At 40.6% G+C, this 25,999-nt stretch overlaps 1 protein-coding gene across 1 annotated transcript; it reads right to left on the bottom strand.

Moving 5' to 3' along the window:
- Positions 1–985: 985 nt before the first annotated feature.
- OPN5 (opsin 5) lies at positions 986–19,394 on the bottom strand. Its single transcript, XM_010086910.1, has 6 exons — positions 19,236–19,394; positions 13,223–13,342; positions 9,213–9,383; positions 6,402–6,736; positions 1,753–1,997; positions 986–1,082 (listed from the first exon to the last, which is right to left on the bottom strand). Exons 1-6 carry the CDS (start codon positions 19,363–19,365, stop codon positions 1,019–1,021), a joined length of 1,065 nt encoding a protein of 354 aa, XP_010085212.1. The 5' UTR covers positions 19,366–19,394; the 3' UTR covers positions 986–1,018.
- Positions 19,395–25,999: the final 6,605 nt, after the last annotated feature.

Raw genomic sequence — 25,999 nt, forward strand, 5'->3', positions numbered from 1 at the left:
CTGAGAAAGGCTTCTCTGTTAGCTATGCTGTAACTTTTCTTATTAATTCACCAGTTTTGAGTCTGGTTTCATGCTTAAGATTGGGGAAGGATTTGTCATTTTGTATTAAATAATGATCTTATAAAGAGTGGTGAGAAGTACAATACAAGGTGAAAAAAAGCCAGTTACCATTCAAGAAGCCAAACCTGTCTGCTTACTGCCATCACATTTCATTGTAATTTTGTCCAGAGAATGGTAAAAAGATGTTGGTTTGCTCAGTTTGATTTATATGGGGCTTAATTCCTGCAGGTTCTGCTTTTTTGTTAGAAAGTCATTCATGATTCCAAATTGTTTAAATTAAACTAGCATTTGAGCGAGACCTTTCCCCTCTCATTCACAAATACAGACCACTTGAGGTGTATGTGTGGCACTTCTGATTTTGCCTTGACTAGAAAAAAAATCTGAATATTGAAGGACTGAAATCAGAGTGATTTTAAGACAGCTTGTAGCACATGAGTTGAAGAGATATTCTCAAGGTACAATCAGTGGGCTAATGTTTCTCCGACGGGTGATTCGAAGCCATGACAAATAAAGCTCCAGCTCTGGTTTGTCCTCTAAGGAATCCAATCTCTCATGCTCCAGTTCTCCAGTGAGTGCAGTAGCAATCTAGGGAGATTAACTTTAGCAAACTAAAACTGGCCTTTGTGAATACTTCCTTTTCTGTGAAGGAAAATATTGTCCAAACTATCACTTCTGTTAGTGTAAAAAAAAAAAAAAAAAAAAAAAAAATGTTTTAAAGGCTCTGAAGCAAACAAAAAAAAAAATTATACATATGTTTCTTCTTCCTCCGAGTACTTTAAAATATTTGCCCAGCTCTAATCACAAAATTTTAGCCAAGACAGAAAGAACTGCATTGTACATAGGACTAGGGAGTAAAATAAAACTGTCATCGTGTTTTAATTTATTTACAGAAAGAGGAACTTGAGACAGTAGGATTGTTTGTCATCAGGTTTTCATTTGCAGTATGGGACACAAGCCTTCACACTTCCAGTTGGGTTTCCTTCACTGCTGTGGAGTCTCTGTGTGCGGATACGGTATACATCCTACGGGAAGGAGAAAGCACAACAATCATTTTGTTCATACCAAGCTGACAGCTGAGTTCCTAATTCAGGGAAGTGATTTTTCCAGATCATCATTCCAGATCACTGCACAGACCTAGGAAAGCCAACTTGCATTCAGCGTGAGGGACTGGGCAGAGGGGGCATCACCAATTTCTCCGAGCAACCTGTTGATGGAGGTCATCAACACCTTCTGGAGGTGTCCCATATGATGATATGAAAGAAAAGGAACAGGAGAATAGGACTGATCCAAAAACCATTAAAACCAATGGGACTTTTTTCTAACTATATCAATGGAGTTGCAGCTGGATCTAAAAGTAAGAACCATCTCTCTGCTTTTCTTTTTACACCTAGAGTCACTTCACTAATTTCCATGGCCTGAATAGGTCACGGTAGAAAACTAAAGATGAGATTCAAAGAGCTGTGACTCTTGGTAGATCTTATATTGCTACATTTGCCCCATCCCTGGAGGGGTTCAAGGCCAGGCTGGATGAGGCTTTGAGCAACCTGGGCTGGTGGGAGGTGTCCCTGCCCATGGCAGGGGGTGGAACTGGATGATCTTTAAGGTCCCTACCAGGTCAAGCCATTCTATGATTCTATGATTTTTGGAACATCATGTACTTAAAGATATCTTACTTCTCAAAGAATAAATTACCTTGATTTCTTCAAAGAGCTCTTCTTCTGCAGTGTCTTCAATCCACCAGACCGGCAACAGGCAAACTTACAATCAATGACCTGGTAAATAATCGGGTTGTACATGGCTGCTGACTTTGCGAGCAGAGTTGGTACCACTGAAAACTGGATAGGAACAGAATCTGGCTGTCCGAAGGCTGACCACACAGAGACCACCGCATAAGGGATCCAGGCAATGAGGAACCCTGCGCAGATCAACATTGCCACCTTGTGAGAGGAAAAGAGAGAAAGAGGTTAATCTAGCAGAGTTAGACACCGACAGCACAGCACAGAGCTAGGCAGAATGCAAGGGAACATGCCACAGAATGGAAAAGAAAAATGATAACTCACTTCGGATAAATTTACAATATGGGCAAAAGCTGTCATGCATTCCTCTTTACCTAGTGCTTTCACCTGACACGGAGCAGTTAATAAGTCTGTTATCACAAACCTTTAAAAATGCTATAAAATCTGGCTAAACATGAGGAAACTAAATGAGATGTCAGAAAATAATAATTCTTTCACATTAAACTTAAAATTATTTAAGGAGGTGAGTCCTTTCAAAACATACAGACTTTCTTTTTTAGGATAATATATGACATAGAGCTGTGAAAGTTTTTGAAAATCTCAGTAAGATCTTTGAAAATAATGCAAGTTAAACTAGAAACATTTCCTATAGGATTTTTCCTTGTTCTGTTTTTTTTTTTTTTTTTTTTTCCTTGCTTATTTGAGGAGCTTCTCACTTCTATAATCTCTTACAGACAAATATTCCTCACATTGTCAAAAAGAAACCCAGTGTCTTTTCCATTCCAGAGTGAAGCAGACATGTGCTGGGAAAACAGAACAAAACAGAATTATTAAGTGTAAATCTTCCAGATTCCAGGTCCTTTGAAATCAGATTCCTAAGTTCATGAAATCAAAGTCTTTGAAGAAGTTTTCAGGAATGAACTAGGTCCTGATGGTGCATGGAAGTGGGGGACCCTGATTACCTCTGTAGGTGGGTTTGTTTAGGAGGGTATACTCCTGCCTATATCTGCTATAGCTCCTTCCTCTCTATCACTCAATACCAGCCACTGGGGCAAAGGCAAAGAAAATTATGAAAAGAAGAAAAGAAAAGAGATTGCAACACCCTGATCTAGTGCAGGGCTTCTTCCTCTCTTGTTGGCTGGGCTGATGTGCCACAGAGAAGGTGTCAAAACCCAGGAGGACCAATAACCTAACCATGAGGATGGCCACTGGTAACAGGAGGAAGGAGAAGAGTTTTGATAAACTGGGTCTATCTTCTGCCTGCACCCAGGAGGGGTCTATGGCCTATCTTCCACTGGACACATGCCAAACATTTGAATCCCTTTCAAGACAAATATGGAAAAACTGAGCATAAAGTCATCCAATAAAAGCAGAAGCTGTCAAACTGCTGGGTATAACCCTCAAAGCAGATAAAAAATGACTGTATTTACCTGAGTAAGCCATAATTAAAACTATTGGTAATTTAATGAAGAGTGAGAATGCTAGTACGATGTCTAGCTTTCTTTTCCTAACCCTTAGCATGGATTTCAACCTGTAGATGTTTTAAAGAGCAAATTTCTACCAAACATTTACATTGCATTGCTGCTAAATGAGAAAGAGGAATTCCTTATAATCTGAGGAAATGTAGCCATGGGAAAGTTTAGTATAAATATTAAAGAAAAACTCTTTGGGTCCAAAATTTGTGATTTTTATACTTTACCTGAACCAGCCTGTCTGTACTCAGTCACAGACTGATATATCTTCAAATGTCATCATGCAATAGCACATACTGAAGAACATATGCCATTAATTCTACTTCTGCCATTGACAGACTATTATTCTGCATACAAATTGATAGTAGTGCATGTGCACTCATTTGGAATAAGGCAATTAGCAAAATTACAACAAAAATAATTAGAAAGCACAAGTTCATTTGGTATTGTGTAATCTTTTGTGGAGCCTTTGTTTCCACATCTTGATGGCAATATTGTTTTCAGGCAAACTTCGTTCTTTTATCTTTTTTTTTTTTTGTTGTCTGCCACCGAAGAAACAGTGTGTGAGCCAAGGAACTCAAATATAGCCTGTTTATTATAAATTGTGTTGTGAATTTAAATGGGTTATGATGGAGACTTATTTTCCCTATTTATATCATAGAATCATAGAATCACAGAATCACAGAATGGTTTGGGTTGGAAGGGACCTTAAAGGTCGTCCAGATTCACCCCCCCTGCCATGGGCAGGGACACCTCCCACTAGCCCAGGTTGCTCAAAGCCTCATCCAGCCTGGCCTTGAACCCCTCCAGGGATGGGGAATCCACAGCTTCTGTGGGCAACCTGGGACACTGCCTCACCACCCTCACAGGAAAAAACTTCCTAATGTCCAATCTAAATCTAAATCTAAATCTCTCAGATTAAAACCATTACCCCTCATCCTATCACTCCAGCCCCTGATCAAGAGTTCCCCCCATCTCTCCTGTAGCCCCCTTTCAGCACTGGAAGCTGCTCCAAGGTCTCCCTGGAGCCTTCTCTTCTCCAGGCTGAACAACCCCAACTCTGTCAGCCTGTCCTCACACGGGAGGTGCTCCAGCCCTCTGACCATCTTCGTGGCCTCCTCTGGACTCACTTCAACAGATCTATGTCCTTCTTATATTGGGGGCCCCAGAGCTGAATGAAGCACTGCAGGTGGGGTCTCATGAGAGCAGAGCAGAGGGGGAGAATCACCTGCTGGTCACACTTCTTTTGCCGCAGCCCAGGAGACAGACATGCAGGACCTTGCACTTGGCCTTGTTGAACTTCACGAGGTTTGCACAGGCCCACCTCCCAAGCCTGTCCTGACATTATGTTTTTCACTGTAGATCTGAGACAGAAGGGACTACTAGTAGTGCTTCAACTTAGATCACACTGAAATTTTACACGATCCCTTTAATATGTCAAAAATAAATCTGCAACCTCCAATCAGAAGTTTTCACTGTTCTTCAAGGGAAAACTCCTGAAGAGCCACAAAACAGTACCGTACTGAAGCAAGTACAGTTAAAGACAAGGACAATTTTACCAGCTGTATTGGCAGCACTGACCATACAGGTAGCTAGCTGAGAATATCCAGTATGTTAAAACATAGCTTCACTTATCGATGTATATTACATAACTTTCAGTTAAACTTTGTAAAAATGTAATAAAATTGGATCAGCCAAGCAAAGGTTGCTTCATGTCTCCTTGGCACGGCTTGAAGAGGCTGGTGAATCTTTTACAGCTAAAGAATCTGGTTTTGCTCAGTACAATTTTTTATTCCAAGAGATTTCCTGGCGCAATAACCAGTATCAGCAAGGATCATGGCTGCCACCTTTGCCAAATAGAAAATAGATTCAATCAGAATGGGAAAATAGGATATCGTCTGAGATAGAAAATTAAGTTTATCACTTGAGTGCATAAAAACAATTGCAATGTCATGGGAGTGACTTTGGTTTATATTTTAATTAACAGAGGAATGTAAACTGTCTGTTTAGATTGTTTAAAGCTGTCTGTTTAAAGTTTTATTTCCCTGTGTTGTTGTTTGACCCAGCTAGCAACTGCAAACACCACACAGACACTTGCTCATCCTCCCTGATCCCAGGGATGGGGAGAGAATTAAAGGGGTAAAGGGAAAAGAGACTCGTGGGTTGAGATAAGAACAGTTAATAACCAAACTACAATAAAATTTAAAATAATGATTATCATAATAATGATAGTAATAGATACAAATTTACCAATGAATGATACACAGTGATACTGCTCACCACCCCATGACCAAGGCTCAGCCCATTCCCAGCTACCAGTCCTGAAGCAGGGAGAATCCCGAAGCCACAAACCCAAAAAAAACGAAGAGCCCAAGTGTCCAAGAGACTGAGAGCTGACTGAGAGAGCAAGAGATGACCTTGAGAAAGAGGGAAATGACCCCAAGAGAAGGGTGACACACAGAGAGAGAAAACTTTTAGACAGATCCTCATCTATATACTGGGCATGCCGTGCAGGATATGGAATATACCATTGGCCAATTTGGGTTTCAATCCTAAACGTAAAGTCGAATCCTAGGCTAGTAATTGGGGCTGTCCCCCCTCCCAGCTTCTCCTGCCCCTGCAGACACTGGCACAGCAGAGAAGCTGAAAAGTCCTTGACTGTCCTGGCAGCAACTATAAACATCAGGATGTGATCAGCCTTACCCTCAGCACAAATCCAAACACAGCCTCACACTAGCTACTATGAGGAAAGTTAACTGTCCCAGACAAAACCAGGACAACCTGCTACAATAATCTGCTTTTTATCTGTTTTTCTGTTATAATTCCTGGGCACCTCGAACTCTTTAAAACAATTGTTCATGTCTGCTACTGAAGGCAACAGGAGTTTTATGACGAGGAACAGGGCCACAGGGAGATGATGTGACTTGTGTAAAGACACACGGGAAGACTGTGGCAGAGCTTCAGACTGAATCACAGTCTCAGGGACTGAAGTGCCAATAACAGAGGAGAAAACTAAAACAACCACCTTCAGAGCAATGTAGTATCGCTCAGCATAGCAGAGCACATAGTTGAAGTCCTCCAAGCCTGCTTTTACAACCCAACAAAGTAAATTGAGTTAAATTTTCCTACCTACCTTGGTCAGCTTCATTTCAAGTATGTGGCTGTTCTGAATCCTGGTATCATAGTGAGCAACCTCTTTGGTGGATGACTTGACTTTTAAAATTATTTTGACATAGGAAAACACAATCACCGCAGTTGGGAACAGGAGGCAAAAGAAAAGAATACTCAGAATAAAAGCCTGTCCAGCCACCGAAGCCTGTGCCAGCCACCAGTCCAGAGTGCAGGAGGTCCCAAATGGCTCGGGGGCATAGTTCCCCACACCAGCAAAAGGCACCGTAGCCCAGAACGTAGCATAGGCCCAGATTATTGCCAGGCAGATAAATGCATGATGTCTCTTAAGCCAGGTACCTGGAAGATAATTCAAGAGTTACAATTTCAGTTCCATGTGTATTTGGCACAATTGCACATACCATTCTATACATTGTACCACATGAAGAGAAATGCACACTTATAAGGAGGGCTCCACCCCACGTTATTTCAGATCTCTACTTTTGGCTGTGATGATTTACAACCTAGAAGAGTCTGTACAAAAGCAATCCAAAGAGCTAGCTCAGCAACAATCATGGGAATCTTGTTTAGTAATTATGAAAATTGCTTTGTGGTCTGTAAAGGTGTATTCATAATGTGTGGTCAGATGAGATGGAGCCTTAACCCATATGAAGGACTGGAGTGTTTAAATCAGCCTTTCATTGCTCAGTGTGAAGGCTTCACTCGCTGCAACTGTATGATATAAATGATGTTGTTTCCTATTCCTCCTGTCACATATTAACCGTCTAAAGTTTGATCTCAAGACACTTCTCAACATAAATCACTAACCCAAGTGACTGAAAGACAAGGCTTTGCAGAGGAAACAACATATCCAAGATTTATGTTTACCTTACCTTTCTTTTCCAGTACAGTAAAACACCATGTGCGTATGGTCAGCAGTATTTGTAATAGGTGTTTTCATGGATCCTTGTCCATTGGTTTTATTAAATGCTAATGGCATGCTTGAGCTGTGGAGTGGAATATTGTCTCTCTACTCATCTTGCATACAACACTAATTCAGCTAGAAAAAGATTCAGCTTAGAAGCCTATGTGCAACATGTTGAATCCATATAGAAAGAAGTTAAAGCATTTGATTTATGCAGAAATTCAGACTGCGGTATTATAACAGCTCCTTCCACCTTGGAAGATCTAGCCTGTTTTCACTCCCCATCCACTGACACTGAGGAGCTTTCTTCAAGGTCTGAGAATGACTTAAAACAAAACCAAAGCAAAGAAACAACTGTAATTTGGATGTGACCGGTGCCCTTTCCTCAGCTGATTTTACATTTCCAGATCACTGTAAGGAAAATGAACACTGATTGACAAATTATGTACTCGAGCACAATGGCTGAGAGACAGAAATATAGATTGCTGTGTTTGTTCAGGTGCAGAAAATCAAAGCAAAAATAGCTTGAGTACTTAAAGAGCAACATTATTTTCACAGCTATTGTCAAGTCATAACAACCTACTACCAAAAAAAAAGACTCCAAAAAATCCAAAACCAAAAAAAACCAGTTTCTGCTTTTGGAGTAAAATGAAGATTTAGGTACATAGCCAGGTGCTCCCGGTTCCTGATGACTGATTTAGGTCGCATGCAGAAAATGGCTCCATTAACCACCCAGACTGAACATGCTAAATGTGTTTATTGCTTTCCATAATTTTGTATGGACAACGATGACCAGATAGCCCTTGAGAAAAAAAGGCTTTGAAGCATTTTGCCTCTCTTGAACTAAGGTGTCATACTGAATACCAGAGCTCAGGGCACGAGTGCAGCTGGCCATGACACATTTACTTCAGCTCACCAAGTCTGTGAAAAATTGGCTACGAGTTGGGTTGCCAGCGAATTATTTTGATAAGACGTTTATAGAAAGAACTGAAATCCTGCTTAATGTGAATGGTGTACTTAAAACCCAGCTAAGGAGACCTTCCCTGCACTCAAATTTCAAGAAAAAGCATGGACATGACAGGATCTATGATAGCAGATCTTCGTGCAGTACCAAGGTTTTTAATTGACAGCACACTCAGTTATTGGATAGACCAACTTACTTACACTTCCTAGCTGCAAACATTTCTTGTAACTTAACATCAGTTAAGAGATCCGTTGTATGTCCCTCAAGTCAAGGACAAGGTTTTTCTTATATGTAAAGTCACCTTGAGTATTCCCAGTGTTTTGTTGAGGAGTTAGTCCCTTCCAATGCAAGAAAAACATCTTTTCTAAACTGCAACAACATCTTTTAACTGGAAAGAATGAAGCACATAATACTCAAGAGAGATGAGATCTTGATGGATATGGTGATAATACCTTTCATTGCTAAATTCATTTCATCCGCTCAGCTTCCATCTCCATATTAGAGAGATGATATCACATTTATTATGACCTACTGCACATCCAAATCTTTTAGATGTTTTCAATAGCTTGCCACATATCTTAAAGGAATTTAGATATCTAATAAGGAATACTTTTGTATGTCGGGCCATAAGACCTGGCAAGATGTGCAATACTTGAATATGTTAATGTCAATAGGCCTTGATAGACACAAATTTATTTATGTGTGAGAGATTACTAAAACTTGTGGTTCACACAGACAGCAGAGAGAAAACAGCAAAGGTGTTATGTCCAGCAATACAAATTTATCTGGGATTACTTGGGGCATACAAATATGTTTCTCTTACCTGTGCATTCCCCTCTATATATAAAAAAAAGCATTTTGAAGACCTTAAGTATTATTTCAGTCTAGAAAACTGTATCACTTAATGTAGTTTTTCTATAGTCATTTAATATAGTTTACTTTCTTACCGTAAGACAAGTGGCAGATTTTTAGGTATCTATCCAGGCTGACAGCTGTCATGGTAATAAGGCTCCCACAGCCAAAGAAGAAACCAGCCCATCCATACCAGCGGCAGCCCATCCATCCAAACACCCAGCGGTGAGAAAAGAAGGAAATGATACTAAAGGGTTTTCCTACAACTTCAAAACGAGAGAAGAACATCAGTTGACTGATCACTGGTAAAATCACCCTTTTCCAGCAAAACAAACCCTCCTCTTCATCCAAAGCTAATACCAGTAAAAATGCTCTGAAAAGCGGAGAGAGGGCTTCAGGCACAGCAGTTGTGGTGACTTGCGTGCCCTCCATCCACTAGACTCAGCCACTGGACAGCTGTAGCTAGATTCCATAGCACCTACACTGTGGTAGGATGAGCTGAGCCTGCAGCATAGAATCATAGAACGGTTTGGGTTGGAAGGGACCCTAAAGATCATCCAGTTCCAATCCACCTGCCGTGGGCAGGGACACCTCCCACTTTACTACAGACCACATGAACCAGAAGTAAACCCATACTCTGGCACTGAGCATGTGTCAGCTCTTCCCATCATGAAAACGTCAGCATATGTGCTAAGTCCACGTGCAAACACACTCCAGTATGTAGACAGTACGGGTGACGGGTTAGTCCAGGCTTGAAACAGGTACAGATCTAGTTAGGCTACACCCCTATAACTGAACGTCTTCAAACACAGGATAAAGAAATTTGCCTTCAAAGAGGACTTCTGCAAACCCACCAAGGCCCAACAGTAAGACACCTACAGTGAGAACGTGTTAGGTCAGAAAGGAAGATGGTGCCATGGTTGCAGCACAGATTTGAGCTGCAGAAGTTGTTTCAACTCCTGTTCATACCACACTCTTCCTTGGTGACTCTCAGCAAGTCACCTGACCAGAGATATTAAAGAGTTTTAAGCATCCCAAACAGGAGGGAAACACCTAACTATTTTGGATAATTTGCCCTAGTGGCACCTTAGCCCATTTCTCCATTTGTAAAACTGTGTGGTACATAATGGAAGAAGGGAAGTTAGGTCATACGTTGTTCTGTTTTCATCTTAAAACAGATTAACATTATTCATAGCCTTTGTAAATACAACAAAAATGAGAAAGCTTGGAAATAGTAATTATCTAGTTGGAAATCTCCACCTCCTGATTTTTTATTTTTTGTCTCAAACTGGACAAAACAAAAAAAAAAATCAACTTTAATGGAACACAAAACTCGAAAATTTACAACCTAGGAACATCATCATGTTTTCCAAATCCTTCATTTCTACTTACCAGACTGATCCAAAATGTTCCAAGGCCTGAACAGTTCAACTGCAACATTGACATGACATTAAATATTGAACTCCACCTTCCTGTGACTGTGTTCCTTCCTGCACAGGAGCTGCCACAGCACCTCAAATTGCTGAAAGTATCTCAGCTGCCCTGGGCTAGTTTTCCTCTCTGAACTGCACTGTCTGTAATGTCATGGCAGCTCCATGAATTGGTTTGTAAAGAAGGCAGAAATGGTCTTGCAAACTGTAATTCCCACAAGGTAACCTATTCATAGAAGTCAAGACAAAATCCCCATTTTGTTGAAGTGATCTGTAAAAAAATATTTTGGATTGTTCCCGAAACTTTCATTTCAGATCAAACTTATGCAAAACTAAACATTCCATTTTCATTCTCAACAGAAAATTAAAACATTTCTACCAAAACAAAATCTTACAGAAAATGGCCTTTGCTCCGTTTTCTGTGCCAAAAGCATCATAACTGAAAATCTTTCAAAATGAGGCTTATTTTTAAACAAGATATTTTAGGATACTTTTCCTGGAGCCTAAGCCTGTAAGGAAAACTCTGCTTCTGCCTGAAAGTTGTGCTCAGGTCACTGTATTACGTGCTTTTCTCTAAGCAGAATAAATATATTTCAGTTTTCAAGGAAAAGCTCACCCCAGTGATTCAGGCTTCAGGAAAAACATGAAATATGGCAAGGTCTAGGATATATGGTGTGTCAGAAACTTTACTGGTGTAAATCATTGCCAGCTCTAAAGGCCAAAACATTTGTTTGCACAAAATCAAATTTGTCTTCAGCAGCACAGGACACGGAGCGGAGCGTGGTATCAGTGCAAAATGAGCCTGATGCAGTTTTGAACAAGCGGCTGGTGCCACCCTGTGGAAATTTGCAAGAAGCCAGAACTTGCAGGATGCCAGAACCTGTTTCTTGAACACGGTGCCAAGACAAGTCCATGAAATACGAAGATTTTGGAAAAAGTCCCATCTTCACTCCAATCAGTCCAGCAGGCAGAACACATAACATTTCTTGAGTCAAAATCTTCCATTAACAAAAAAAAAAAAAAAAAAAAGGAAAGCACCCCTGGCTGTGCCAATCACAATTATTTTCAGGTACAAAATTTAACCACACAGATAGATTGAGATCGCCATGGAAGACAAGGTGACAAAGTGGTTTGTTAGTGACAGAGCTTAAGAGAGAAACTAGCAGCCCTCATGCTAAGAGTGCTCCCAAACAAGCTGTAGTTTGTCTGGTTGGGACATACAGCCTATATGGGTAGGAGATATCCGTTTACGTTCCAAATAAATAGCTACAGAAATTCTCCTGAAACACTCTGTCTCACTGGAGTAACTCTCGTTGGAGTCAGGTATGAGCCTTATAAAATAAGACAGAGTCTTGGACACAAAGGAGACAGGAGCATCACAGAAGAGGCAAAAACTGCTCTTTTTTTTTTTTTTTTTTTTTTTCACTTCTAAGTGCTGCAAGATGGAAATAGCGTCTCCATGGCACGTATGACAAAGAAATCATTGGGTTTTATTTGTGCGGTGGCAGAGCAGAGATATTTATACTAACACCTTTCTTCTTCTGAATTCGTATGTCCTTCAGAAATTCACATTTACTGATCACCAAGAGGCATCAAAATTCCTGAGGGGCTGAGCAGCTCCTCGGCCGTGTGCAGTGAGAGCACAATGAGCTTTGGTTCTGGGAGGCTGGGAGCCATAATTTTCTGTTGCTCAGTGCTATTTTAAGCATTTGGATGAGGGCTAAAGCATTTGGCAGAAACAAGGGCAGGAAAAGGGTGCGCTGGGGCCGGGGGCAGGGGTCCCGGTGTGTGCCACACATAGGGGACAGATGACTTTGGGGGCATGGGAACACACTCTCATTTACATTGCTCTGGGGAGATGCCGTATTCGGCCACGTCACATCAAGCCCCTATACTCATTGGATTGTCTGACATCCAAAATATCCTTTTCTAAAGGAGGACCAGTCCTCCCCCTGCATTTGCACGTAGCCATAAGCAGCTGAATGAGTCTCATGACTAGAGACAGAAGAATGATCTCCAAAGACTTTGGACTCTGCAACTTTGTGTAAACCTTTCCAAAGCTCCCTCCTCTCATGCCAGGGCATCCAGGCTGTGAGGTCAAAATAAAAATCCCTCCAGTTGGCTGATGTTGCTCTTATTCTATAGATTGGCACAAATGCTTATTTTCCTGACCCACAGATAAAAGAGGATGGTCACTAGAGAGAAAATTATTAGCTTTGATAGGCTGATGACAACTGGCATCTTCCAATTCCTTCCTCTCATCCTCTTCTCCAGTCATATTTGACTAAATATGTATTTTTTAGGTATCTGCAACCATTCTGTTGCACCCTACAGCAAGGAAACATTGTTTTCTTCAACCGTAATAGTGAGCTATTTTGCGGTTGTTGTGCCAGGATGCACATGGGAGCTGTCTTTGAAGGCCTGCCCAGTGCTGGTGTGAACAGGAGTTTTGCCTGATTGATAAATCTAACCCTATTTTTTACCTCTATACTTTTTCATTTCTTTCCATCAAGTTGTTCAGGAATGGATTTTTCTGTCCTTCTCTCTTATTTATATGCAAATAACAGAGCAAAAAACATTTGGGGCTCCCTGTGAGTTCCAGAGGACTGTCTCTTGTTGCTGCCAGAAAGAACGGTGTGATAGTAAAAATGGGTGAATATAAGGCATGAAATTACCTGAAATTCCTAGATCACAAACAGCTAAATTAACAGTCATTATCTCAGCAGGTCGCAACTTCTTTTTTCGCTTTGAGGACATAAAAATAACATACCCATTTCCCAGAGTTGAAAGAATCCCTAGGGGAAAAAAAAAAAAAAATTAAATTAGAATTCTCCTCAAAAAAGAGCAATATCCCATTTTCCTTGTGAAATTCTCTGATATTTTCAGCCTAAACCTGTGGTCCCAAGGCTAGACATTTTACTGTGAACCATGATCATCTCATCCTCATTATGCAGCTCATGGAGACGTCTACTGCAGACATTTCCCTCCCACAACAAATGCAGCAGGGCATTGCATTTTATTTTATTATGCACTATAATCAGAGGTTGAGGAACACATTTCTAAAATATGTTATTTATATTAATAGCACATCATAAATTTTACAATCAAAAATATTTCTGTCATAATAAGAAAGAAAAATGATAAAATATGTCTGATTTTAGCTTCCAGCTGGAATTCAGTGCACAAGGAAGGATCCTGTTCATATTGGTTGGCATCTTTTTTTGCCTTATCATCCTCAAAGGACCCGCAGGGACCAACCCTGCAAGCGGTTAATCACCCATGGAGCTAATCGCACTGGTATCAAAAATCACAGAGTTTCCAGTTCCCTTAAAGAAAACAGTTTCTTCAGTAACTCATAGAATCATAGAATGGTTAGGGTTGGAAGGAACCTTAAAGATCATGTTTGAAAGAGTTTGAGCTGGGAGTGAGCATTCTGCACTGGAAACACAGGACAGAACACTATGTCCATTTGAGGAAACAAGAGTCACCCCCAAAGGTGAACACCCTGAAGGACCCACGGCCCACGGGGGCCCCATGCCAGAGCAGAGATCGTAGATGAGCAAGAAGGAGGAAGATGCAGAAGAGTGAGGAGCAAAGAGTGGCAGAGACCTCAACCTCCTGCCACCATTGTCTCTCCAAAGGGACCTGTGGCCATAACGAGGGGGAAGGAGAGCTGTCAGGAGTGAAGTTCAGTCTGGGAACAGTGGCGGAAAGGTGTGTTCCTTATATATTTAATGTTCATTAAATTGTTTCCCAATACCCAAATCAGTAATTAAATGTTTTTGAGTAAGTTATATTCCCCACAATGAATCTGTTTTGCCCTGCAACGAATTTTTCTTTGGTGATTGACCTCCCTGTCTTTATCTCCACCCTGTCTCTATCTTCGTCGCTTTTGCTCTTCCTACTTCCTCTCCATCCCACCGCAAGGACAGTAAGCAAGCGGCTGCCATGGGTGCTTGGCTGCTGGCCAGGGCCAACACTTGACACCACTATAAAAAAGTCAGAAATAACCCAACTTTCCTCTGTCAATGAGGCAGAAAATTCACTCTTTGTGCTGCCTTCCTACACAAGGTGCACACTCGGCCAGATCCCATGTTTCAAAAAGACCCCAGAAGCCCCCCCCCATTCACCTTCTCCGAATATTGTACCTTTGAACACCTCATACTTTCATCAGAGTCTGTTGGGAGACAAGACCTCAGGAATTAAATGAGTATTTCCTCTGGTCCATCAATGCAACGATCCCCTTGCAAGGGTCCCATGTCCTCACAGATCTGAGAAACCCAGCTTGGGGACATCCACGAGACAAGGAGAAAAATTGTTCCCAGAGGCTAATACCAGACTATTTCTCAAGAAACACAAGTCTCTGTGGAACTGAAAGTTTACCAAACTCAGGAGAAAAATATTTATATTTTAATTTTTTTCAGTAATAAATGCAACACTTATCTAACTGGAAACATGTTTTATTTTTATACTGACAGTATTGGTTTCTGTATTATTTAAAAAAAATAAACAGGACAGAAGCTGGCTTTTCATTTATTTTTAGGTTTTCTCAGCAAAATTGATTGATCCTTGGTGAATGAAATTTAAAGAACATCCTATTCTTATGGCTCTGAAAATTTGATCTGAATTATAAGTAGACACAGGTATTCATACGAATTCTTTTCTTCCTTGCAGCTAAGTGAATGACTCCCAGTGTTGCTGAGCATTTTTCATATATCTTAATCCTTTTCTCTCTTAATGCCATTTTCTCTCTAGTGATATGTAGGATATCTAGTATGCCAGCATCTACTTTGAAATACCTTTCAATACCTCTGAAGCAACCGCTCATTATTAGTAGCAATATTTCAGAGATCTGACCTCCTGATCCTACAGCTGGAAGGGGTCCAGTGATAATTTAAGTGGCCTTTTGTCTATACCTGCATCTGACAATTGCCTATCTGAATTATTTTTAGCTCCTTGGTGACAGAAACTTTGTAACTTCCCTAGATGTGCCATATAATGCTTCATTTTTCCTACTATTAAAAAGATTTTCCTAACAGCTATCTGAACTCCTTGCTGGTGTAAGCTCCCAACCCCGGTAGGTGCTGGCAGAGTGTGTGCCTGGGGAAAGCCCAGAGTTGGAAAAAGGAGAAAAAAAGACTCTTCAGATACAAAAAAGGGCTCTTTTCCATAAGCGAACAGCTCAGGGCACAACTGTCCATGGCACTGTAACACTGTTAGATAAAGACATGCAGAGAGCCAAGGATGTGATAACTAAAAAAATTCTGCCTACAGAGGAAGAGCCAACCTGCAGTGAAAGGTGCAATAATAATTCAGTTGCACAGCCATCCTGACCCTAAAGGCTCTGCTGTGATTCCTGATAGGATCCCAGCCTTGTTCGCTCATTGTGCAGCTTCTTCCCCTTTTTGGAATACATTCTAAACTCATTTGCATCTTTCATGCCTCAAGTACAAAAAGATGCCCAACAGCAATCAGGATGTCCACACAGCGCATCCTCGAGAGGGACCACTGCTTCTTGGAAGGGATCTGCAAAGGAGTAGGGAACACAGTTTGGTGGCAGAAGGTGGCATGGACAGGTGTGGTCTGAAACACAAGTTATAATAAAAAACTATAGAGATCCCCTCATTGGGTATAGGAGCTGAATGCTCCAGCTCGGTTTTCCATCTTCTGCAGGTTCCACAGTTTACAAAGTAAGCCTGGTATACTGCAGTTACCCTGAGATACAACTGTGCCCAAGAGCTATCTGAGCACATTGATTTACTTGCTATTTTGGATACCTGGGAGCCATGATTAACTATAAAGCTGCCAATTAAAGCAAATTCACAGCCTCAGCAAACCTGTTGTGTGCAATTTGATGTCAGAGAACAGATCACAGAGCTAGACTTCCTGCTCCACTCCCTCAACATCCACTATCTACCACTGGAAACTTCTGCATGGCAGTGCTTCATGTCCCAACAAATACGTGTGTACTTTGGACTGTCAGAAATCAGCTTAGTGGAAAAGAAAATTTTGGATTTTTTTTTTTTTTCAGAAAGTAAAAATAACAAGTCAAGATATTTACCCGGGAACAACACAGATTAATTTCCTTCTAACTTCTCATATTATGAAAATGTGCTATCCACCTAAACATGAATGGGTAATAAAATACGGATCTGCACATCAGCAGGAGCTAATGGTGGCGTCTCCAACACAGTAAGCTTACCCGGTCTTGTAAGACACTACTCACATGTGAAGCATTAGCCCAGGCAAAGGCTTCTTTTTCTCTTTTTAAAAAAAAATTATTTAAAGACTACTTCACCCCACCTATTCACAAGCACAGAAGAAGACCTGACTTTGCTCCTTCCACCAGTTTTGTTTAATTCCATCTCTTAGTGGCTGAGCTCTGAGGTGTAACTCTACTTTACCGGTAAAAAGTGTAACATTCTCCTTCTTCACACAAGTCCCCATAAAAAGGAGGGCTTCTGCACTTCTCTCAGCCTCTGGCAAATTAATATCCATTACTGTATTGTATGCAGTTTCTGAAACACTGCTGTCTTGGTCCAGAAAGCATGAAACCAGTTGCTGTTGCTGAAATGGCTGAGAGCACAACTGACCAACTGAATCACTGCAGTGATTGCTAAAAGGAATTGAAAATATCTGTGCAGGATACCAGCGGTATTTTATGCGACAGATGTAAGTCCAAGGAAGATGCAAATATAGCATTTCTGTGCATATGGGAAAAGCATACTTGGCTCTAATGAAAGCTGCTGCTGGGGTGTGTAATGACCATAAGGGTAAAGTAATTAACCAAGTAAGATGCAATGCAAACCAAACACATGAAAATAAGTTAACCCCAGAGCAAAAAACAGGGTGTGATTTCTGAAGCAGAGCTACACATGTGTACAGCAGAGCTATGGCTTGAACTTTCCTGGCCACTGGGTGCAATAAGTCCATCACAAGCTGTTTGATGTCCAGTCCACAACGCTGGGAAGGTGGCTACCTTACTGATAAGTCAAAAATTAGAAAAAAATTATATTATATTATAAACTATAATTTCAGTTTCTTCACACTGCTCATGTAAGTCTGTACTTGACATGGTTAGGGTTTGTTTCTTCACTGGAAATAGATTACTTCTTTTCCTTGCCTTAATTTGATTATATCTATGTTTTTTCAAGATGTTTCACACCTGGCAAGTATATTTCTTCGGAACTGGATAAATCTATACCGACCACAGCCAAAATAACAAGACAACACAGCCTACATTGGGAGGATTCATTTCAGCTCCTCAGACATATTTCCTGGGATTAAAGCTGAATGTGCTTAACTGAGTGAAAAAAGACCTGAAGGGGGGTTGTTTTGGACAGTTCAGTGAAGATGTCTGTCTGCATAGCAGCAGAAAAAAAATATATATGCGAAAAGCGAGGATACATGCAAAATGATGCATGAATACCAAGAGCAGCACAGGGATACAGCTTCACCTGCCGTCTCTGCTGCTCTGAACTTCTCAATAAAGATATAAGCAGAAGACAAACGAGGAATAAGTGTTATTCAAGACTTTGTGAGACCTCCATGGCAGAAAAAATTAGATTACTCGGATCAGTCAGGGGAAAGGCAGTAAGAGAGAGTGGGAACATAGTGAATGAGAAACATGAAGGTAGGACTGAAAGATCTTTGTACTTTGTGCAGAACTGATTGAACAAGAGAATGAACCAAATCCATAATAAACATCAAGGAATACACTTTACCCTATATTCAGCTGTCTGACACCCAGAGCCCAGTTTGGTGTAGCACAGTTACATGACCTTGGCTTAGCTTTACTGAGAAAATAGTTGAGAAAAATGCATCGACTAAAGCCACGAAACAAGGCAACCTAAACCATGGAAAGAAGTGTAAATGTTGAGACCACAGTTAGAAGCTCAAGTAGTTGAGAGCAAAATTATTGACACAAAAAGACATAACCCTGCCCAGCTCCATAAAGGAAAGATAAATCATCAAGAAGAAGGACCAGTTTATCCCTGAGAGCAATGGAGTCCAGTATTTCCCGGCTGAATGACAACTTTTTGGATACGAATACTCAATGTAAAAATCAGTCCCAGCTGTCATCATCTGTGTGCACTAACCAATAAATAAATGCATTTATTCTGCTTGCACAGCTTGCACGTGGTAAAAGACTCTGGAAAAGAAAAAAAAAAAAAAAAAAAAGGAGGAGAGGGTGTCAGGCAGAAAAAATTGTTCAATGTAATATGTAACAGAGGACAGCTGATGCCAGGAGCTGAGCAAGACACAAATCAGCACATCTGAGGATGTTCTCTGCTGCGTAGGCACATGAGAGAGGTTTTGAAAACAGGCCATAAAACCCACATGGCATAAGGGCAAAAGCCAGTTCTGATTGGGAAGGATTAAACTGCAAGCCAGTAACCTATCAGTAGAAAAAAAAGATTGAGTATTTCTTCACTTTTTGCTGGAAGGTCTACTACCAGGCAGTTTTGGCTCCCTGGAGCAGCGCTGTTTGTCGATACCAGCTGTTGACACTTCTGACATAATATTTCTAACACATTATCTCCTCTCCCTCCTAGATTTTTCTTTCTAATATGAAGAAATATGTAATTACACATCTAATGCACAGCAGCTTCTCCCTTCTTTGTGAGTGCCTGCACGGGTGCAGTGACATGGTCATATTTCAAAGATGAATTTAAAAAAAATCATTACCGATTACTGTCAAATAAAACCCAGCTACGATGTCAGCTTCTCTAGAAAGCTTTGATGCAAAGGGGTCTTCCTTCTGGAGATAGTGTGGGAGGTATTCCTCCTGGGAGGAAGCATTGTGGTCTGATGCCATCCCATTCACATCCAGTTCAGCGTCTGAAAAACAAAAGAATGGAGTTTGCACCAGAAAACACAAAGATATTTTTGTTCGTATGCAAGGTGCACCTTTCAGTCTTAATTTCTGCTCTGCTACCTCCCAGGACATTTCAGGATCCAATTCAAAATTGCATAAAGCATCCCTTTTTTATTTCATGGCTTATTTTATCCAAGAATGTCATCATTCGTATGGCACTCGTCACAGTAATCTGTCTGAGCAGTGTCTAGGTACCAGTGTGTTCTGGCACTCAAACCAAACCTTCCCCGAATTTCCTGAGGAGTTTCATGTTTCCAGCTGGATGTAACAGTGACCCAAGACTGAGAGTACAGAAAAACCTAGCAGGGCAATCGTGTCTGAAGAGCTTCATTGCTCAATGTGTTTAATGCATGCTGAGCTTGTTGTCTTTATCTATACACACTGTTCTTGCCGTCCCAAGAAACTGAGAATTATTGGTAAGACAGTCCCAGCAATTTCTTCGTATCCCGAGGGGCACTGTCTACAGATGGTAGCTCTGCAAATTTTATAGTTAAGTGAAAGGTTCCATCTATAAATTCTCCTTAAACTTATTTGGGTGGTGGGTTCTGATGTAAATAACTTGACATGGCTACGGTTATAAACAGTAATTGGCTATTATAGTTACAAAGAAGCAGCATGAGTATTAAATAATAGACTCATCTAGGCAAGCTTGTTGAGTTTTCTTTCAATTTCCTTTTGTGTGGAAATGGGCTATTAAGGACAAATATGCTAAGACCAATAAAATGAACCCTAATATGGGAAAGCTAGAATCTCGCAGACATCCATGAAGGTTACCCCTCCAGGACAACTGAAGATGTAAAGTGAGGAAGCCTAGCATAGGACAAAAACATTTCTGCAATGTTTGAAACCACCCAGACAAGAGCTGTTTAGGACATTCAGTCATCCCAGTTCTTGCCAGTGCTTGGTGGAGTAAGGAGTGGTAGGCAAGAACTTAGCACTTGACTCCCAGGGCTTCCCTACTTTTTGCTGTGGGATCTGGGACAAGTTGTGAAGATCTAAATTTTGGCCCTCAAAAGTCAAAACTTGCAGGGAGACTGAAGGAGAAGAAAAAATGTTTCCTTATTTTACCAGTTTGCTATCTCTTCTGCATCTTGAAGGCAGACAGTCTTCTCAATAACAGCCCTGTATGACCAGAAACTCAGCCGATGACACCTCCCTACACCTGAAGAACCCATAACCCTCTCTCTGCTGTCCCTCTAGCTTTGAAATAAAAAGAGCCCATTTAAGGGAATCAGATCATGGAGGCATACTGCTACTCTAGACATGAGAGAAGCCAAAGGTGTCCCAGACATACGCCTCCAAGTAGCACCAAGTCTTTAAAGTTCACCAGTTTCATTGCTTTACTTTTTTTTTTTCACAAAAAAAAAAAGGAAAAAAAAAATAAGCAAAGCCTGATTAATTAAAAAAAAAAAAAAAACCAAACAACAAACCTTAGGTGACTTCATGATCACTTTTTTCCTTCCACAGCCATGGAGAATAAGCACTCCAAATTGTTCACTGCTCCAGGCAGCAGAGCATCCATCTAGGTTTGGATTAGGTACCACGGTATGGCAGCCTGGACACGATCTAAAGAGACCATCTTGTAGAAAAGGGTGGACTAAGACATGAATCTGGGAAATAAATAATCAGACTGATCATCCCCTTCACCCAATCATAGCCACAGGTCTTGACCCAGATTCCACCTGGCCTTTAAAAAAATCCTGATGCTTTGCTGTCCCCCAGCTTGCTGGTCCCACAACTCTTAGATCGCTGCAGCATTTCAATCACGTGGGTGGTTGAAGTGATGCAAATGGAAACGTACATCTGGGACCTGTCAGCACAATTTGGATTTGATATAAATCAGTATCAAAGTGTTTAAGGGCATGTTCCTTTCCTGAGCCACACTAAAATCTCCCACTCAAGTCATTATTGGGTGGCTTACAAGGACGATATTGTCCAACTTAAAAGCATGCAAAAAAAAAAAAAAAGTAGCTTTAAAAAGGAAATTTCAATTTCTGCATAGGTTAAACCCAGCCAGAAGCCCAGTCTTTGGAATTTTTAACCTGCTTTAGAAGCAAAAGTGCAAGTTTCCCAAGGAAATCACAGCCATGGGGAAGGAGGAAATCCTCCCTGATCAAACTGGGCTGCTACAACACGGCAGATTTTGCAGCTTTGCTCAGTCTGGTTGCTGAAAAAGAAGGACTTTACCTTGGCTTTAAGCAGAGAGAGCACATTATTTCTTGAAAATTTTCAACAAAAAGAAAAGGCAAATTAATGCCTAACTTCCAAAAAAAAAAAAAATAGGAATTGTCGTCATTATTTTAAATCATGTCTGGCAAGTAAAGAATAAGTTTCAGATACAAGAAGGTAAAAACCAACTTTGCTTGGTTTACACGAAAAATGTTATAGTGACGTACAAAGCAGGATTTTAGTACCGGATTATGGCTTCAAAAGATTTTCAGAATCCTGATAAGGCAGGAATTAATTATACCCCCCAAGTAAAGCTCTCTTCAAAAAAAAGTAGCTTTAAAAAGGAAATTTCAATTTCTGCTTTAGAAGCAAAAGTGCAAGTTTCCCAAGGAAATCACAGCCATGGGGAAGGAGGAAATCCTCCCTGATCAAACTGGGCTGCTACAACACGGCAGATTTTGCAGCTTTGCTCAGTCTGGTTGCTGAAAAAGGACTTTACCTTGGCTTTAAGCAGAGAGAGCACATTATTTCTTGAAAATTTTCAACAAAAAGAAAAGGCAAATTAATGCCTAACTTCCAAAAAAAAAAAAATAGGAATTTTCTTCATTATTTTAAATCATGTCTGGCAAGTAAAGAATAAGTTTCAGATACAAGAAGGTAAAAACCAACTTTGCTTGGTTTACACGAAAAATGTTATAGTGACGTACAAAGCAGGATTTTAGTACCGGATTATGGCTTCAAAAGATTTTCAGAATCCTGATAAGGCAGGAATTAATTATACCCCCCAAGTAAAGCTCTCTTCAAGAATCAAATCTCACTTTTAGAGTGTAAAAAAACAGAAAGGGATGTCATGAATGAGGCAGCATAATTATTCCTCTTATAATTCCAAGTCAAGAAAAGCCATAATCCTGATCAGCATCTAGTGCCTAAATGCTGGGTAGAAAAATATGGAGAGGGATAACTTTTAAACGATTAGGCAAAGCCTAGCAAATGTAGGGGATGTGCATTTTCCCAGATGAATTATTTCAGGAACCGAGATCTGATGCTAACTCCGTTGGTTTTGTTTGTACATGTACTTTTTAAGACACCAGAGTATTTAATGCCTGATAAAAACCATAAAGGTTCTGATCCACAGCCCCTAAGAGTTAATGAGTCAGGGGCAGGGACTATAAAATATTATTTTAGTATAAGCTTCAGTGATCCACGCTTGTACCAATCTTCCTTCCTTGTTCCTGTGAACTCCTAAAACATATTGGGGAGCTACAAACAGGGGAGGTGTACTAATCCAGATTCAAATCACGCCTTCTGCCAGATACATATGGGCAGATACTGGCAAAACCTGAAGTCCTTAATATAAATTAGTAAGAAACAATCATTATACTTACGTTAGCCTGTTTGTTACTTAGCAGGCAAATAAAGGAAATATTAATACCAACCATTTAAAAAAAAACAAACTGAAAAAAACTAAGAGCATGTCGTAGCTCAGAGGTAAAAGTTACTTGGTATGAGAAAGAGCAGTACATAGCATGTGCCATAGGAACTGCAGAAACTGAGCTCCAATTAGATGCTGCAGAGATTCCTCTGTGGAAGTCACTGTGGCATTAATGTTTTAATGTGCTTGACAGGAGAGCACAAGTAATGAAATATTATATTCAAAGTCATGGACCGCATATAAGTGTTGCTATTATTTGTAGAAGCAGATGAATTTACCAAGGGAAAAATGGTAGAGTGAAACAGAAGATGCCCATGGACCCAGTGCCACCTCATAGAAAGAATTAGTGGAGCTCATTTTAAAAGAATTAACACAGCTAATGTGATAACATTATCAGTTGTGTTAATTAAGAAAATAACTGTCTGCTCTCTCATGATATGTTAAAAACAATAAAATTATAAATCCTTTTATCTGAGTCAGTAAAAGACAAAAGCTACAAGGACACATTAGTGCCAGAGAGTGTTGTTATCTTTTTATGAGGAAAAAAGGGAATGAGCTTTTTCTTTAATTTGTCCAAAGACATCTATTTCTCGGAGTCTCTATAGCAAAGTCAGGCACCTGTCAGTGTCTGCTGGATCCCAAATCATACTATCAAGTGTCACTTTCATTCTAAACTTTCCCTGTGTATTTTGCAGAGCCCATTGCGCAAGCACGGGCTGTGGAAGGCACAGGCAAAGGACCCCAGTGGGCATCGCCTTGTCCTCCTACACCCGTCCTGGTGATAACACAGACCCCGAGTCCAGCACACCCGGTGACCAATGCTGTTTCACCCTTTAAATACGTGCTTCTCAGCACTTGTTTTTCTCCAGTTTGATGATGACTGTCAAATCTCATTTCTGTGACACACATCCTTGGCCAAGTATTTCCAACAGTCCAACTAGCCGCTGCATTTGGGAATGTAAATAACAGTGACCAGAAAATTTATCTCAAAACAACCACAGAAAATTTATCTCAAAACAACCACAGAGCACCAACCTTTACCTTTTTTTTTTTTTTTTTTTTTAACGGTCTAATGTAGTAGAAGAGAATTCCTTAAGAAAGCTCTTGGTTTAATCTGTTTAGGGCTAAAAATCTGAAGACTCAAGCTACGGACTGGGAATTTGTCTTTTGTCCTTAGTAGACGTGTCTAACCACTAGATTGCTGGTTATTCTAGGTAAGACTCTCTCACACCTGTTGAAGAGGAACAATCACTTTGAATTCCCTAAGTTAAAAATTCAAACTAACATTTCTTACACTTCAGGTGCGCACCGTGCCTCATCACATCAAACTGCTGCTTTTGTGCTAATTATGACAGAAATCAGCAAAATTGCAATGTCTCATATTTCTCCTAGAATCAGAGAGCTTTCAGAACATTAACTTTTTGGATGTTGATTCTAAGAAAATACTTTATGCCTACCTATCACAGAAGGTCTGCCCAACCAGCCTAACACGACGTCACATAGCATCATTGGAAGGACATGGGTAAGAGGAAAGCTACACTCAGATGTATGTGGTCCCTACCCCAGACTATACACACCCTGCTGAGAGGTGAAACCTAAATTCTCAATTAAAGCCCTGGTTAGGTGCTTTTATTTCCTTTCAGTCTTAAAAATATGCAGTAAGACTTCTTAGAGTTTTGAAACATTGCCATAATTATAAAAAACGGGACAATAAAAATTCACAATTGGTTACGTGAGTGTCTGCAGCTACTTTTACACTAGCAAGCAGTGCAGACCTACAGCAGTAGATATGTAGAGCAAAACTGTTGCTGTTCAGGACCTTCATTTTTCCAAGGCTGTACACTTTTTGAGCACTAGTGCTCAAGAAAAAAAAAAGAAAAAAAAAAGAAAAAGAAAAAAAGGCAAATATATGAAAATAACAAAAAAATTAATGACAAGACTTTTTTTAATTGAGTCCTTGATTCTGATTAATAAGCATTGATTAAAAACCAAGCTCTCAAAAAAAATTTTGCAACATGAGTGCTTCATTTAGCGTGGAAGGCTCACTTAGACAAGCACTGGAAAATAAACCAGTTATCAAGGGCTGGTTTCCACTTTGCAGTAGGTCTCCAATGGCCAGAGTGTGGGAACAGAGAGCACTACACCACAGCTACCATCGGCTCATCTGCAGACCATCTTTCCAGCACATCCTGTGCTGAAAGCGCCCCAGAGCCTGTGAAAAGAAATTTAAAACCATAACAAAAGAAATCAATCTGCTGCTTCCTATCAGAAATGAACTCATGCTTATTCCTATGCTGCAGACATTCATATTTAATTAATACAAACAATTCCACTTTTAAATAATATATTCTTTAAAATGGAACCGTTCCACTATAGCCAGCCACAGGAGACCCAAAATCCTGACTCAGACACTATAAAACAGCAATATCAAACCTCAAAACTTCGAGACTGAAAAAAAAAACCAAACAGTGATTTGAGGCTTTTTGCTTGGTTGAATCAATGCCATTTTGCCAGCCCTCCATCAGTTTTGCTCCCCACTCTCTCCTCATCTCCCACGGGGGTGTTTCACCACGTCCTTTGCAGCTTGGCCATGCTCTTCTCACCCTGAGGACGGCAAGGACATGCCACCCCCGCCTCTCGCAGGAAAGCAGCAGACCACAGAATAGCAGCATCTTTCGTGGTCCCTTAATCCTATAAAGAGGGAACTGAAGGAAGGGGGAGAAAAATCCCGGTTTTTCCTGATGAGCACTGACCACCTGATGTTTTTCCTGATGAGCACTGACCACCTGATGTTTTTCCTGAGGTTTGGACAAATCCGGGGAATTTTCATCTGGGGCTGCCAAAAGCAAGACATTTTGCAGGAGGTGAATGACAGCAACCAGAACTGACCTGACTGTTACTGGTCATTTACTGGGCACCAACATTTGGGTTCAGGGTTTTGTAGACCCCTCGGTGGCTGGCACACTGCAGACA

This window comes from Pterocles gutturalis, unplaced genomic scaffold (genome assembly GCF_000699245.1).
Source record: "Pterocles gutturalis isolate BGI_N339 unplaced genomic scaffold, ASM69924v1 scaffold10601, whole genome shotgun sequence".
Lineage (NCBI taxonomy): Eukaryota > Metazoa > Chordata > Aves > Pterocliformes > Pteroclidae > Pterocles > Pterocles gutturalis.

Coding starts and splice junctions, on each gene's coding strand:
- OPN5 (XM_010086910.1), bottom strand. CDS start 19,365: ATGGCATCAGACCACAATGCTTCCTCCCAGGAGGAATACCTCCCACAC. Junction 13,343..19,235: donor GTTTTATTTGACAGTAATCG/GTAATGATTTTT, acceptor TTTTTCCCCTAG/GGATTCTTTCAACTCTGGGA. Junction 9,384..13,222: donor TTGTGATCTAGGAATTTCAG/GTAATTTCATGC, acceptor CTCGTTTTGAAG/TTGTAGGAAAACCCTTTAGT.